General features: G+C 34.9%; 1 protein-coding gene across 1 annotated transcript; it reads left to right on the top strand.

Moving 5' to 3' along the window:
• The first annotated feature begins 1,264 nt into the window (after positions 1 to 1,264).
• On the top strand, positions 1,265 to 10,580 carry LOC136812596 (small nuclear ribonucleoprotein Sm D1-like). Its single transcript, XM_067069128.1, has 3 exons — positions 1,265 to 1,415; positions 9,060 to 9,136; positions 10,186 to 10,580. Exons 1-3 carry the CDS (start codon positions 1,402 to 1,404, stop codon positions 10,476 to 10,478), a joined length of 384 nt encoding a protein of 127 aa, XP_066925229.1. The 5' UTR covers positions 1,265 to 1,401; the 3' UTR covers positions 10,479 to 10,580.
• The last annotated feature ends 5,846 nt before the right edge of the window (positions 10,581 to 16,426 follow it).

The raw sequence follows: 16,426 nt of genomic DNA, 5'->3' as shown, positions 1-16,426 counted from the left end.
GTGTATGTGTTCTTTTAACTAATGACCTTTATTTAAAAAGAAATTAAAAGCTCCACTTGGCGCTAGGTTCATGTCGTGCTTTAGACGTACCACCTTCTTTGCCCACTTGTGTGATGTGGTTCGCTCGATCGCGCAAACAATGAAAATATGATGTAATGATATCATAGCGCGAACCAATGGGATTAGGGGAGCCGTCCATATTCATTTGACAACGCAAAACGTCAAATTGATGTTATGAGGGGTGGGGGGTTTTCAAAAGTTAGGTTTGACGTTATAAGAAATCAAAAGTATACCTTTTTTTTTAAATCGCAAATATTTGTAAGCACCAACCATACTATACTTTATAAGCTGTCGAAGATATATTCGTGTATGAATTACCTGAAAATTTGCTGCTCGCATAATCCCATTGGTTCGCGCTATGACATCATTACATCATATTTTCATTGTTTGCGCGATTGAGCGAACCACATCGTAATAATTCCAGCTCGAGGTGAATGACTCCATAGTCCATCGATTTTTAGCTTTCATTTGGCTAAATTTGCTTTCGCTCGCTTACGCTCGAGTCAATTTATTAATCATGTTGGCGCATGCGCCTCTTTTCCCATCTTGCATCCTTATTGAAAAATTGAATCTTGGTACAAAAGAAATTTTGCTTGCTGTACGGAAAATTATCTTTGGCGCGAGATTTCTTGGAATCCACATACTGGATTGTCTAGGCAAAAAATGGTAAAAAAAGACACAAACGTAATTTTTTATGAGTGTGGTTATAATTTTTTTGATTGCGATCGCGCACAGGAAGTCGCCAAATGTTCCTAACTGATCAGATGAGCCTACTTTTGTTTCTTCTGATATAATAGTTTGAAAATTTGGCTGACTAGAGCTATAAACTAACTGTATATTTTCATAATCTGACCACATGAATAAAATCTGAAACATCAAAACTGAGAAGAAATAAGAAAGCTCAGCTTACTGAAATTGGGTGGGTCTTTATCTGCTGCTGTACATCAAAAAATATGAAGTAGGTACTCGTACAGTCGTACTGTAAGGTGCGGTAAGGTTGGTGCGTCGTGCCGTGCTGTACCCGCTCTGTCTATTTGTCTACTCCTCTTCACTTTCGTTTTCAAGAAATTCGGAAGTTATTTTCTTTTCCATGGTTGAACTATGACTATGACTTTCTTCCGTAGAATTGTTGTAGAATGAATGACCACGACTAACCCGATTTTCTGAAAATCTTCCGAAAATATGCCGTTTCGGGTTGTTTTAAAAATGAAACTAAAGCTCATTTCGCGGGAAGAATCGACGTTGTGCGAACGCTTTTAATGGCGATTTAATGTTTGGACCTCTACTCTTTGCTGGAGTGGAAATTATCTTTGAATATCTTAACCTTGGGTTATATTCACCATGAAACTAGTAAAGTAAGATGGATTTCAAGTTTTATTCTTTATATTTCTTCAAATATTTTTAAACAAACCTTCTTCGTTTCACATTCAAACGATTACTAAACATTTTGATTCATCATATATATCAATGTACTACCGTGAGATTGGGTAACTTGCATCAGTGGAGGCTAACATGCATAGCCCTCAAATGAATGACCTGGCTGGTCATTAAAATACAACTATGCAGCTCCGCTCGCAGCTCTACTCTATCATTTTTGTTTTGATTTAACTTTGTATTTTAATGACCAGCCAGGTCATTTATTTGAGGGCTATTCAGACGATCTCAATCAAACGGAATCAACAATCGAACCAGTAGAACCAAATCGAACGCAATCGACCGATTGAAATTCAATTGTCGAACGCAATCGAATTTCAATATCGAATATTATCGCAATTTTCAGATTCGATTGGTATTCGATTGCGTTCGATTGATGTTCAATTGTGTTCGATTGTCGATTCATTGACCCCCGGATTGTTCGTCGCTCGCATAATTTCTACGGGAAATCGAAAATAATTTCATTCGGCTTGTGATGTTTGAGAGCTTGGATGTTGGAAAGCTGCAAGAATAAAGCCAGACGATCTCAATAGAACGGAATCGATGGTCGAACAACAATCGAACCAATCGAATATTACCCAGAATTTTAATGTTCGATTGAGATTCGATTGCGTTCGATTTGGTTCGACTGGTTCGATCGTTGATTGCGTTCGATTTGCTTCGAATGGTTCGATCGTTGATTCCGTTCGATTGAGATCGTCTTGGGCTATGCATGTTAGCCTCCACGCAAGTTACCTCACGGTAGTTAGACAGGCAGCTGACGACATTTAAAATCTGGATGACTTTTGGACAAACACTGAGTTGGTTTTTCTTGTTCCCATGTATCTGATGATACTAAAAATTTTACTAGGCGTCCAAAAATTTATTTAACGGACACATTCAGTAGTGATTTAGTAAAAATTTAGATTTCAAAAGTTATGATGACTTAAATTTGACATGTGATTTTCTTCAATCAGGAACCTTTAACCCCCTGAAAATGTCAAATTTCAACGTCATCAAAACGAAAAACAATTTATACCATTTGAAAGCTCGTCAAAAACTATACAGAAGACATTTAAACGGGTATATTCGATTTCTCAACCTAACTCGAGAAAATTGAGATCGTAATTCCTTTTAAAATAAGGCACTTTTTCAAAAATGACGTCATAGAAGAGCCATAGACCTTCATAACTTTTCATATTCAAATTTTTACTTATTGAGACTGATGTGATTTAAAATCTACATCAGAAAAACGCTTCAAATAGTATATAAAAAACTATGAAATTTTGCAACATCAATTTTTTCACTTTTGCTTGTAACGTCATCAATTAATAAATTATTCTCCGACACGTCCGGTAAAGATTTTTAAACACGCTGAGTAAATTTTTCTGACTCTCTAAACTATAACTCCCTATATATAAAACGCATTTAAAGGATTTCAAAATAAGGCGAGACCAATTTAATCTGTTGTTCTACGGACAGATCGTTAGAAAAATATGGGTCGGTCGGTCGGTAAAATAAGAATAACTAGCCGGTACCCGGCTTCTCTTCAAAGTTTGACTCTATCCCTCCCATATTTTGAAAAAGATTTTTTGTGGCAAAAATGATCAGTAAGCAGGAAGGGCGTCATTTCCAAATTATATAATATAAAATAACTTCGTCATAACTTTTTCAAATTCAACAATGACTTAGATTTACAGCAAAATAATTATCGACATGCATGTTTAAAGGTCCCTTTTTACGAAGAAAGAACTCTAGTTTTTACCGCCTTTTGAATGTATTTTTAATGTTGCTGTTGTTCTAACAAACTTATGTTTTCTTATGTTTTATTTTAAATTTGTTCTTTTCTTTAACAGATTCTGTTTAAAAGATTTTCTTTTGTTTTGAAAAGAATTCGAATGTCTCAAATCAAATAGGGTCGTTAATTACATTCGAAAACATAAAACTAAACAAGAAAGAAAAAAAAGAAAAAGTCTAATCTATCAATCAAAATAAACTTATCGAAACAACTCAAAGTCTTTATAAAACGGCGCGAATCTGATTTAACACATTTGTGGAGCAAGAAGCAAAAGTCATATTTTAAAAGAACAAAACATTGCTCGCGAAAATGAAAGTGACACACACAAAAAACAAACCAACAAAAAAACAACACACATACAGACTACGGCTATTAATATATAGATTTTTCATTTATCAGGGTTGGTAATAGCCTGGGTATCCAGACTCAAAATTTTAGAAAAAAAAACTCTTACCTCAACATAGAAAGATTCTAAAATTTTAGAGTCTGGTGCAACTAAAAAAGTCTGATACAGTTTGTTTGATACTGTATGTGAGTGAACCCTTGTTGACAGACTATCAAAAACTTTGGAAACCCAGGCAGACACACATAATTAACTTTCCATAAAATCTCTTTTACAAACTCAATAAACTTTCAAAACTACTTTAAACTACATCAAAACATCAGCCACATTTATAAAGGCTCCTTTCCAGCGGCCATTTTGTTTAGAAATGAACCTGTGTTTTCATTTTCATTTGTTTTCATTTGTTTTCATTTTCATCTGTAGACTAGTTACTTGGACCAGATCGTAAACCAGAGACAAGATTATAAAAAACTAGACGGTAAAATAGTTTACCGTCTGGATATCCAGGCTAGGTTGGTAAAGTACCAAAAATGTTTTCCAAAAAATATATGGATCAAAAATTCACTTTTTTTATCTTCGATGAGGCGAACCCTAAAAATATTTTTGTTTCCGGTCCACCGGGTGACGAAAAAAACACTCACCCGGCCGGCCGCAAAAAATTTTTTTTTGCTAAATTTCGATCCCAAAACTCGATTTTTTAAAGCACTTGTAGAAGTTAAAATGATGGTCTTCTTTACCTTAACTCTGTAAAGGCTCCAAACTGTGATTATGAAGTGAACTTTTTTGAGAAAAAAGTAGAGTGAGAGAAACATTTCCCCAATTTTTTAAAATCCTCACTTTATGAATGCTTCTTTTTATTTTACTCACAAGTCAGCATGATTCCTTTTATAAAAACAAAGCTGTTTACTTACTGAAAAGTCCCCACTTTGTGAATGTTTCTATTTATTTTACTCACAAATCAGCATGATTCTTTTATAAAAACCAAGTTGTATAGTGTATAAAAAAACATTCTTAAAAGTTGAGTTGCAAGCAAGAATTAACAAAAACAATGCAGGGTTTAGTTTGAGATGAATAAAATTTCATTTCTATAACAATGATCAGGATAAAACCTTCATTCCAAGTGACTTCTAGGCGTGTATTTTACAATAGAATATAAAATATCACGTGCGATAAATCACACGCCGTACGAAAAAAATGCGGCCGGGAGGCGACGAAATGAATTTTCACCCGGCTGGTGGACCGGAAACAAAAATGTTTTTCGGGTTCGCCTGAAGATCATAATAAAATCTTAGTGTATGGAATGCTTGATTTTCGAAATTTTTCAATTTCTTGAATTAATTTTCAGCTTTATTCAAATTAATTCTTACAAATAAGTAGTGTGTAAAAATATATTGTGGTGGAAATTCAATATTATAATTTTTTTGATTTTAACAAAAATAGGGTCGGTCGGGCCCGTAGAACAACAAATTAAATTGGTCTCGCCTAAGTACTCAATATTTGTCCCTCAATTTTCACTTATTTCACCTTTTTTTTTTGCCTGTCTAAGTGTATAATGTATAAGATTTACGAAGCATTCTAGGCAAGCCTCTAAATTCGTAAAATGCAAACAAAAAAAGTTCAAGACGCCATGCACTTGCGGGTGAATTGCGGCAAATCTGTACCGTGGTTTTATAAACAAGGCAAACTGTATTCAAATTACCATAGAATTGGATGTGTTAAGGTATAAGAGCTTAAGTTTTTGTGGATTTGGTACTGTGACAGAAAGTATCAGTCAGGACTAAGTCACTTTTTGATCATAGGGTCAGTCCCCCCTGCTGGTTGGGGGGGGGGTTACACCCTAAATTTTTCCCAAAACAGGAGGGTGCTGGAAGTACACCACTTTTTTGGGGGGACCTATGTACCGTGAAGTCAGGTAACTTGCATCAGTGGAGGCTAACATGCATAATAGCCCTCAAATGAATGACCTGTCTGGTCCTTAAAATACAAAATTAAATCAAAACAAAAATGGTAGAGTAGAGCTGCGAGCGAAGCTGCGTAGTTCATTTGTTTTGAAATTTTTCTGCTTTGATTGGTTAGTCATTTGAGGGCTATGCATGTTAGCCTCCACTGATGCAAGTTAGCCGACTTCACGGTACTTGGGGGTAGCTAAAATCTCATCAGGTAACGTGGGGTCTAAAATAATTCAGCTTAATAGTTGGCTTTAATTACTCAAATTAAAGCTCATAATTCTGAAAAATTTTCGTCTGCGGCGCAATATTTTTATAGAAAGTGTTGTGCAATATATTTATCTTAAACTTAGAACTGAATGCAATTTACATTGGAAAACCCTTTTTTACTGGATCAATTTTTTGAAAGTGTCTAGGGTCAAAAGTCCTGGGGGCTAACAAAAAATTCATAGATCTTTGGGGGGGGGGACTTAAAACTCAAGGGGAACCTAATTTTTGCGTGGTACCTAAACCCAGGCTGACACTATGTTGATATTTTGTTTCTTCTTTGAAATACTAGCAAAAATCATTTCGCTTTCTCTCTAAGATATTTCACCATATATTTGTTAGCTATTTTTGTCCAAAATCCTTGGGGGATAGGCATTACGGTTAGGGGGCCATAGTGTGCACTCCCCCCAGAATAGTGGGGGGGCTTTTGCTGATTTGGGTCGAAATTTATCAGGTGGGATTTAAGGTTTTCCAGGTTTTAGGTGGGAGAAACAAGTTAAGGTGGGAGTTAATTTCTTTAGGTGGGACTTTGGGTGTTTTGGAAAAAGTTAAAGTAAAATTTTATTTAATTAATTTTAGATAGATAGAGCTGCTTTTATTTTGCATAAGCTGAGAGCCTTAATATATCTGCTTTTTAAATGTATATAATAGACATATAATATATCATATGATAATTGCATCTTCATATTACGGTAAAGAAATTTTGTTTTGTTCCTCGAATTAGTATTTTTTTTTGTTTTTAGCTGGGATCTGGGAGTTTGGGCTGAAGGTGGGAATTTAGGATCAAGGTGGGACCTGATTTTCAGGTGGGACCTGGAACCCCCTTGCACACTATGGGCGGGGATGCCAAGAAGGGGTATCACACACCCTTTCCGCACTATGCTAAAATAGAGATATTGGACAGTCTAAAGCTAATCATGACATTTGAACTTAGAAATTTTGCCTGATTTTGCTGTAAAGCGCAAATTAATGTCAAAGTAGAATTTCTGAATGAGTCTAAATAAAAGTTTTTGAATAGGATTCTACTGTTAAAACCATTTAGCTAATCTGCTTATATTTAAGATGAATATTTACCAAACCAGGGGGGGTCAGTGTACCAGAAGGTGGCATGTATCCTGGGGTGGGTGGGTCAGGGGGGGTCAGTGTACTAGAAGGCGGCATGTATGTGTACTACAAGGTATTTTTCAAAACTTGACACCCACCCACCCCTGAAGTACACCATACTACATGGAAAAATCCCAAAACCACCCCATACCAGGCCATTTTTTATGCCCCTCTGGAAATCACTATAATTTTGGTAAAAACAGCCTTTTTAGTGGAAAAACACTAGAAAAAGTGCCCTTTTTGGCCAGCAACGGACGCTGCCCTGCCTTTCTAAAATATGGCCTGCATACCCCCTATTTATTACCGGCTACTACCTGGAAAAATCCGGAAAATAGAGAAACTTTTTTCCAAAAATCGGGAAATCAGGAAAACTTTTTTTCGGGAAATCGCGAAATTGGGAAAACTTTTTTCCAAAAATCGGAAAAACAGGAAAAATTTTCTCAAAAATCCAAAATGCGTGAGCAATGAAACTTTTCAAAAATTACGTGAGACCAGAGGAATGTAAAGAGATGGAAAAACACCTTCTTGAAAACAATGGAAAAACGGCTTGTCATATACCAGGTCTCTTGCCCTTAAGGGAGTTTATATCGAGTAAATAGGTTTCTTTTGTTGTCGCTATAAAAAATCTGCATAATTAGCGTGTTGTGACGAAATTCTTTTGTTTCAAGCCTGATTATGCGCAAACTTTTAGGGCTTATATTTTGGATACACCTCTCCTATAAGAAAAGGTACCTATATCTTCTTGCTCAGAATTTCCTAGCGATTCTACTGATATAACCGCATCATGACCGCCACCATAATATGGAAAGCTAGAGCTCGAGAAAATTATAACTTCATCTTGATTTTACTCGACTTCTGACAGTTTTACAAGAACCAATTTAATATCATTGCGTTAAGAATTTCTTTTGCTATACATTGGTAAAAATATTGCTCCTTATTCTTATAAATTGAAATAGTAATCGGCAAAAAAGGAAAAACTAATTTATTTTTATCGCCAAATCATGTAGAAACCATCCGATTTGTATGGCGAGCCGTCTTTTCTGGACTTTCATTTAATGACCTAATCAACGTTTTACAATAGAATTTTCAATAGAAGTGATCGTTGAACTTTGAGTAATCAGAAAAGCTGTTTTTCCATCTCTTTACATTCCTCTGGTGAGACCATGTGGAAATGCATGAGTCTCACACCCAATGCATGAGAGTTGGCACCTCTAATGTACGAATGTTGAATATTCGAATTCAAATGTTCGAATTCAAATGTTCGAATGTTTACATTGACTCAATAAACCTTCATTTCAGTGGGATCTGGTAGGATTTCAATTCATTCCAAGAAGTTTGGAAGAATGATTTTGGACAAACTTGGCTTGATCAATTTATAATAGAACCTGATAGAACAACTTTACATTTCTATTTTAGCAGATAATTTCTGAACCTTTTTGTTTCCGCACTGTTAAAATCAATTTTGGACCCAACACCCCTTTTTTGGTACATAGGTAGTAAAAATCAAAATCAATTTTGGACCCAACACCCCATTTATAGTACACAGGTAGTATATGACAAATTTTTTTCTCAAACACCCACCCACCCCAAGGATACATGCCACCTTCTGGTACACTGACTCCCCCCGTGTTTAAGGAAAAAATTTGTCTATCTTCAAAACTGCTTGAGATGTCAAGGTGAAATTTTCAGGGTCTTATTTTCTTGTGTAGTAGATCATTTGGTGCAAATAGACCTTATCGGAGTTTTTTATTTTTCTAAAAAAGCGAGCATTGTGGGATTGTTTCGAGTGTATTACAATAGAATTCCCTCGAGGAATTCCTAAGAGATTTCTATTGTAATACACTCGAAGCAATCCCACAATGCATCGCTTTTTTAGAAAAATAAAAAACTCCGATAAGGTCTATTTCAGCAAAATCCAAGAGGGTGAGGTATCCTGAGGTATCACACCCTGAAGACTTTTAGAAACATATGTTATTATTATTGTTATTATTACACCTGCATTTAGTTGAATGACTCACTGTTCTCTTTGAGAAAATGTTGAAACATCAATTTTCAGATCATCATTCTCCTAGAAGCTGCTAGAAGAGCCAAAATAGGACTAATGCTTCAAATTTTTCTTTGTCTGCAGGTTTTTGATGAAGTTGAGTCACGAGACTGTGACAGTGGAGTTGAAGAATGGAACAGTTTGTCATGGAACAATTACTGGTAAGTTGTTTTCTGAAAACATTTTCAATGATGCCCTGTGGTAAACTTAGATCAACTAGAATCAGAAAGTGTCTACGTAGGCTGATCTAGAAAAGATATGGACTTGAAACTTGGCAGAAATGTTCTCTACCACAAAAGGAGTTCATAGAAAAAAATTTGGGTTGATGACGTCATCATAAAGGTGATGACGTCATGATGACAGTTTTAAACATACTAATAAAATGAACGTTTAAAAATCCATGAAGAAAATGAGTACATTTTTTCAAAAAAAACAATGACGTCATTTGTGATGACGTCATCAGTTTTTGAAAATTTTTGAAATATTTTTTGAAAATTTATTATTGATACCTAAAACCTGTCAAAATTTGAAGCCAGTTGTATGCCTAGATCAAAAGTTATGCTAAATCTAATATTTTGGGATTTTACAGGGTTTTAGATAAGCCTGCACAAAAAAGTCATAAAACCTGATCTGATTGGTGTATAATTGCAAATTTTGGTATACATGCTGCTAATAGGATTATATTACAAGTCAGAAACTTTCACAGTGTTAAATTTTTTTTTGAATATAGAGCTTTCTTTGTTTTCTCGAAAATCACTCGTCATGCGTTTTAGATGGGAGATAAGTGGCCTCGATTCTCACCCAAGAGCTTCCTCTCTAGCCCCTTCAGGGTTTCAACTCAATGGTCTGTCTGTGTTTCATTTCCCTGCATTTCCTAAACTTTTTGGCAGCCTGTATTAATAAGAAAGTGTTGGATTTGATTCGAAGCTTGCAGATTTTTTGAGAAACCTTGTCTCTTTTATCAACAAATTATTTGTTTTGGGCCTGGGAAGAGTTAAGTTATTGCTTCAACGAGGCGTTTCAATAGTAGGAAAAGTCCATTGCGGAGCTCCTGTTTGAATAAAGAGCTGTAAGGTTCAATATTCTATTGGTTTCAGATCGAGTTTACATAAGTTCTTTATCCAAATTTTAGGATCACCTTTTTGCTGGTTGAGTGTGTTTTCTATATGAATCTTTTGATTTGCATTTTATTTTCTTCTCTTATGCCCAGGAGTCGATATGAGCATGAACACACATTTAAAAGCGGTCAAGATGACATTGAAAGGTAAAGACCCTGTCCAGTTAGAAACACTCAGTATCCGTGGAAACAACATCCGTTATTTTATCTTACCGGAAAGTTTACCACTCGATACTTTGCTCGTGGATGATGAACCAAAAAGACGTGGCGGAGACCGTGGTACGCGCGGGCGTGGACGTGGCCGAGGTGGACCTTCAAGAGGCCGTGCTCGTGGTGGCGGCCCAGGACGTGGTAGAGGACGCGGTGGTCCAGGAGGAAGGCGTTAATCCAATGGTAGAACTTATTTCAGGGAAAATTTTGTATGTTTTTATTTGATCTTTGTTTTGTAAATATCTGCTTTTCTGCGAAAGACATTTTTTAAACTGAAATTTTGCTATTACACCGTCTTTTTCTTAACCTTCCTCGAAGGTCTTTTGAATTAACCTCTGTTCGATCGTTCGTCTGTTACCAGCTTTTATCGGGATCGGCATATCAGATTTTTCTGATGTTTTGCATAGTGGTGTAAAATGACCGTACCCGAAAAAATTATAAAAATACTAGTCCCTTTTTATGTTTCATCTTTATTTTATTTAGTATTTTCAACACTTTCTCTCCTTGAGGCAGATCTCTGATCTTCACTTTATATATTTACGATAACCTGCCTTTGACAATTGCAGAAATGCCTTTTAAATAAACCACCGGACCGGACTTAACTACATGTTTTTTTTATAAGCATACAAAAATACGAAAACAGGCTCAGAGATGCTTAGGTCGATAGCAAGGCTGAAAAATGCTTGAGGAGATGCTTAAATCTAAAGCATAAATTTAGGGAAATACTGAAAATCCGTAAAATTCCAGCCAAAAAAAGTCAAAATCAGGAAAAAAACATTTTTCGTAGGCTCAAGTAATGCTTTCCATATGCTTAATTTTTCCCCATATCTGAGCCTAGATATGCTTATAAGTGCAATGCTTATAAAAAACAAAACATGTAGATATTATTAAGCACCCTCGCGAGCCAGGGCCGATAAACGATTCTGCGACTTAAAGAGGCCAGTACCGTATAATTGGAGGAATCGTTTAGGGCCCTGGTACTTTAGAAGAGAAAATATCAAGAATCTTGATATTTTTCGACCTTTGGACTCTGGCAGCTTGAGTGTGGGCAATATGTTGCGAAGACAAGTACAGCCGAGCTGCGAGCACACTTACTAAAATAATTTATATCAAAATGCTGTAAATAGTTCTTCTCCGTATGACCATTTGGCATGGGAAAAGAAAATAATGTTGATTTGGACATTTGGAAGGGAAATGCAAGTAGAAAATGACTGTGTTTGTTGTTTGGAATAGAGAATGACTTTCCTCTGTCTTTTAATGTTTTTTTACTGGCTCAAAATAAATCAGTAGCCTTGCAATAAGTCTCAACTTCCAATTACTGTTTTTTAAATTGCTGTGAACTGGTCTTAAACAGTTAAAACTATAAATTAACTGGCTTTAAACACACTCAGCAAATCTAAAGAAATTTCAACCTTGAAATTATTGCTTTCTTTCTCACTTTTAGATTAGGTGAAAAATAAATAAAATATTTTCAACAGCTCTAATGCTTTGCTGCTGACTCTGCTCATCCAAAAAGTAGCCGATATAATTTTTATATCCAGCCTCAAGAACGTAAACTCCAATTGTCCACCCATATCATGTCACCACAGCTGGGAATGATGAACGACAGTGACAGTAGCCAGAGTAGGATGAATTCAATCAGATTTTTGTGCAACAACATATAATGTTTTTGTGTGTAAAAACATGAAAAGTATCATGTCCTCAACATCATCATTGCATCTTGCTTTTGTGACTAATTGTAATTGGCTGATTGGAATAAGCATGAGCTATAAAAACTCTGAGAGATTGCACTATTTGTTAGCCCTGGTTTTCCAGGATGCTAAATAACTAAATGCATTGCTCAGTCATGAGTGTCAGTTGAAGTTAATTTTAAACATTTGGCCACTGTTATGATGTTTAACTGGTTTAAATAATAAGAAAGAAAAGATTGATGGACACTTTATGGACTGTGTAACAATTAAGAGTGAAAATGCTTGATCTTTGTTACTTTCACTTCACTGAATTTAAACAATTATTTAACGAAAAGGGACAAATGGAGATAAAATGGTGAAATCAGCAAGAGGCAAAAATTGCGAGAAAATTTTAAGAATTTGGGGAATACAATTACTTTGGAGAGAACTTATTTTGGCAAGGAGCTAAATAAAATTGAATTTTTTATAAATGTGGTTTTGAAGAGAAATGCAATTTTTAATTTTGCCAAAAACTAATTTGGGCAAATAGCTCAGTATATAAAGTGGTTCTTTTATGCTAAAAAATTATTGTTTCAAATAGAACTTTGGGGTTACTTAGGGGCCGTCCACATAGTACATACCCACTAAAATGTCAAAAATTGAGTATATATATATACCCCTCCCCCTATAGGCAAGCAGATGCAAATAGCTATACCCCCTGGTGAGTACGTACTTTTTTCATTCACACCCCCTCCCCTGGCTGAAAAAAGATCAAATTCAAAAGGCTTGGGTTTTCCCCTTTTTCTATGAGAGAGAAACAGCTGATATTTTGTAAGGAACAAGCGAATAATAATTCTCTTTTTATTCTCTTTCAACCAATTTTACAAGCAAAAAAAGGGCTGTGAGTTTTTTTTCTGCGTACTTACTTTCTCTTTCGACCCCTCCCCTTCCCCTCTGTACGCAAGCATATGCTTTTGAGAAGACACCCCCTCTCCCCCTTAGTACGTACATACTATGTGGATGGCGCCTTAGGAAAATCACTGGAAATTTTAATTCTGGCAAGAACTTATTAGGGGCCTTTATTATGGTGATGCATGGTGAGGAAGCAATTCTTTCAATTTTGGCGATAACTAATTTTGGTGAATTTTGTTCTGTTACTATATCATCATTCATTAAGAATTTATTTATTTATTTAGAGAACACATTGAATTATGTAAAATTTGAAATTTTATGAAAATTTTAATGCTAGCTATGAATCATTGTATAGAGTTTGGAATTAAATTCTAATTAATAAGAGTTTTCTGACTAGTAAAATGAATTTGATATTCTTGTGTGAATCTTTATACGTGCCATTTTTAAGATTTTTCTTGTAAATCTTTAAACGATTTTAAACTCAGGGTTTTGATAATAAAAACATGGTGTAATAAGTTTTTTAGAGATTTGGCAGATGATCAAAAGAAATCTGCAGGAATACATTTTACATGAAACTTTAATAAACTTGGAACATTTCGTTTTATTCAATTAACAAAAAAATTAGAAATATTTACTGGTCCTATGGAAAATGTTCATGGGAAAGGCTTGAAAATAATATTAGATTTTGTTGAATTTCAATATTAAAAAGAGGTCGATTGTAATCAAGGACTACCTTAAAGGAATAAATTATGATGGAAATTAAATTTGGCAAATTTACCAGGAATTCCGCCATACGTCAAATTAAATTCCTGCCAAATTTAATTTATCTCGTGTATTCTCCAAATTTGTGCTATTTCAGGCCTTAAAAACAGGTTTTTGCTTATTTGGTGACAATTTTTGGCTAAAAATTTCCTTCAATTGCCAAATTAAATTCTGGCCTAATTTCTTTTTTCTAGCAATCCACCAAATTAAATTCCTCTGAAAAAACTTTTTCAACCACCCGCCAAATTAAATTCCTGCCAAAATTTCTTCCTTCAAGGTATTATTATCAATTTTGTCAAGTCCCGAGAACAGTGAAGGTAAAGTACAATAATTCCAAATTTTATTTTTGCCTTTAATGGTTCCTAATTTTTGATTGAAAAAAGTTCCAAAAATTAATCTTGTTTTATCAGTCCTTTCAGCTTCAAAGTATCAGATGCTTTAAAATGAAACAGCTTTGCTCCAAAGAAAATGTGACATTTACAAAAATAAGCAGAGATATGTATTCAATTTTTTAGTAAATTTCTCAATCATTTTGTATCAAAATAACAGAACTTGAACTGGAAAGACATATATATTATAATCTTAAAGTTCTATTCTGGAATTTTGACCAAAATGTAGTTGATTGCTATCTTTTGAAACAATGTCCAGAAATATTCATCTATAAAATAATAAAATTTGACACTTAATACAGCTTATGAAAAAAAATCTGTCAATGTTACTTTAGATGACTGTACTCCTATTTGATTTTATCCTCAAAATAGGTTAAAAACTGAAGACTCTATGGAAAACTTTCCAAAAATTTTGCTATGTAGCAAATCAGAACATGATGACGACAGTGAAACATAATCTTTAGGTCAGAATAAATTCAACTGGAATCCAAAAAAGTCTAACATGTCATAATTGATAATCTAGATGACAGATTTGTTATATCTTTGCATAAATTTTATACCGATAAAAAAACTACTTCCAGCTTCAACATTTTTTGTCAAATTTAGTCCAATATATACATTGTACCATACTAGTTTGTATACTTTTTTACATTTACGGTCAACATAAATAAATTTTCAGTGTGGTAATAGGATATGTTTAAAGAATTGTTTCGTGGTAAACATTAAAGAAACAGATTTATTTATTTTTCAATACTTGAAGTTTCTTGCTTTTACACATTCATCAGTTGATTAAAATTGTTCACATAATTGCCAAGCGTTTAATTGTATAATAAACCATAACCAGAACATTTTTGCAGTGAGTTTGTATTGTACGTAGTCTCAAGTTTTTCTGAAAAAGCTTCTTCACCGATCAGTTCATTTTGACTACCAGTCAAGCAATCACTGGAGATGTATGCTTTTTTCTTTTTAATACTCCTGATGCCCATGGTCATGGACAAGATAGATGTCAAAATGTATAAACATCAGTCAGTCATTCATCACGAGTGATCAGATTATAAAGAAACATGCAAGATTGCTGTTGGAAATCAGTTCAAGCAAAACAATTATATGTGGACAGCAGAGGGTCTTTTCGAGTGAATCTTTAAACTATTTTCCATGGTCATTTTGTATTTCTGTAAAAAATCGTTTTACAAGCAGTTCCAGTTCGCTCAGTGCAGGGATAGACTGCTTATCAAGGTCTCGTAGTATATCTTTCTCTGCCAATCAAGTTTCGTTTAAATGACATTTTGCAATTTTGTCAATTGATTGGTTTGCCAAGAGTTCTTCATACTTCAACTTCTTCATGTTGAGAGTCTGTCTTTGACTTTTAAATTTACTATTTACATCAGCCATTCATTACACAAATTACATTTAGTTTGTTTTGATTTTTTCAAATTCTCGGAATTTGTAAAATGGCGGGATTATGCTAATCGACATACGTTTCGCGTACATGCCTAAAAGTACTTTCGTTTTTAAAGTGCACCAGGGCTTATATCCCCCGTCAACGCGTCCATCAGAATCATCAATAGCGTAAGGGGGTTAGATCATTGAGTTTCAAGCCCGAAGGGCTAGAGGTCAATCTCTTTGGTAGGATTTGAAGCCAACAAATCCTACCAAAGTTGCGCGGCCTTGAGCGACCCGCCTGGTTTTTACACAAATGACAGATTGAAACTAAAATTTACCGCTTAATTTTGAAAAATATATCACTCAAAAACAAAGGAATTGCTAGATTCAATCCGTCATCAAAAATACGGCGCATATTTTAAGGCTTCAATTTTTCTTGCCTGAGAAAGGTTAGAGATTGACCTCTAGCCCTTCGGGCTTGAAACTCAATGGGTTAGATAAGCCATGGAGTCGAGGGTGATTATTAAGTTGAGTCAAGACAGGTCAAAATCGAAAATTTTCCCGCCCGTCGGCGCAAACCATGGTTTCTATATTTTTGTTGGCCCCCTCGCTTTCAAAATCGTGCCGCGGGCCCTGTAAGGGCAGTAACAAATCAAAGTTTTGACATGAACAATTGCTAATTTGGGACAAGCTGGAGTTTTTACAAGCTCTGATTTGGTTGGTCGTTAAGATGTAATAAAAGAATCTTATTACTTTTTCTAAAGAACGCGTCATCTCTATCACTTCAAATGACCAATAATTAGTGAAGTATCTTGTAAAAACTCCAGCTTATTTACAGTCATCGAGTCATCCTCAGTTCTCAACTTTAATTGAGCTAAGAGTGTGAGAATGTCTATATGCATGTGTCTATAAACTTTGAGCATGACAACTCTGGCAATTTTTGCACAATGATTTTAGCCTTCGTGGAAATAATTTTCCAGCTGTCTAAAAGCTTTTGAATTTTTCGGA

This window comes from Clytia hemisphaerica, unplaced genomic scaffold, assembly GCF_902728285.1.
Source record: "Clytia hemisphaerica strain Z4C2 unplaced genomic scaffold, Clytia hemisphaerica genome assembly, whole genome shotgun sequence".
NCBI classification, from domain to species: Eukaryota; Metazoa; Cnidaria; class Hydrozoa; order Leptothecata; family Clytiidae; genus Clytia; species Clytia hemisphaerica.
This window is presented reverse-complemented; position numbering and strand designations above follow the sequence as displayed.

Coding starts and splice junctions, on each gene's coding strand:
- LOC136812596 (XM_067069128.1), top strand. Junction 9,137..10,185: donor TTGTCATGGAACAATTACTG/GTAAGTTGTTTT, acceptor TCTTATGCCCAG/GAGTCGATATGAGCATGAAC.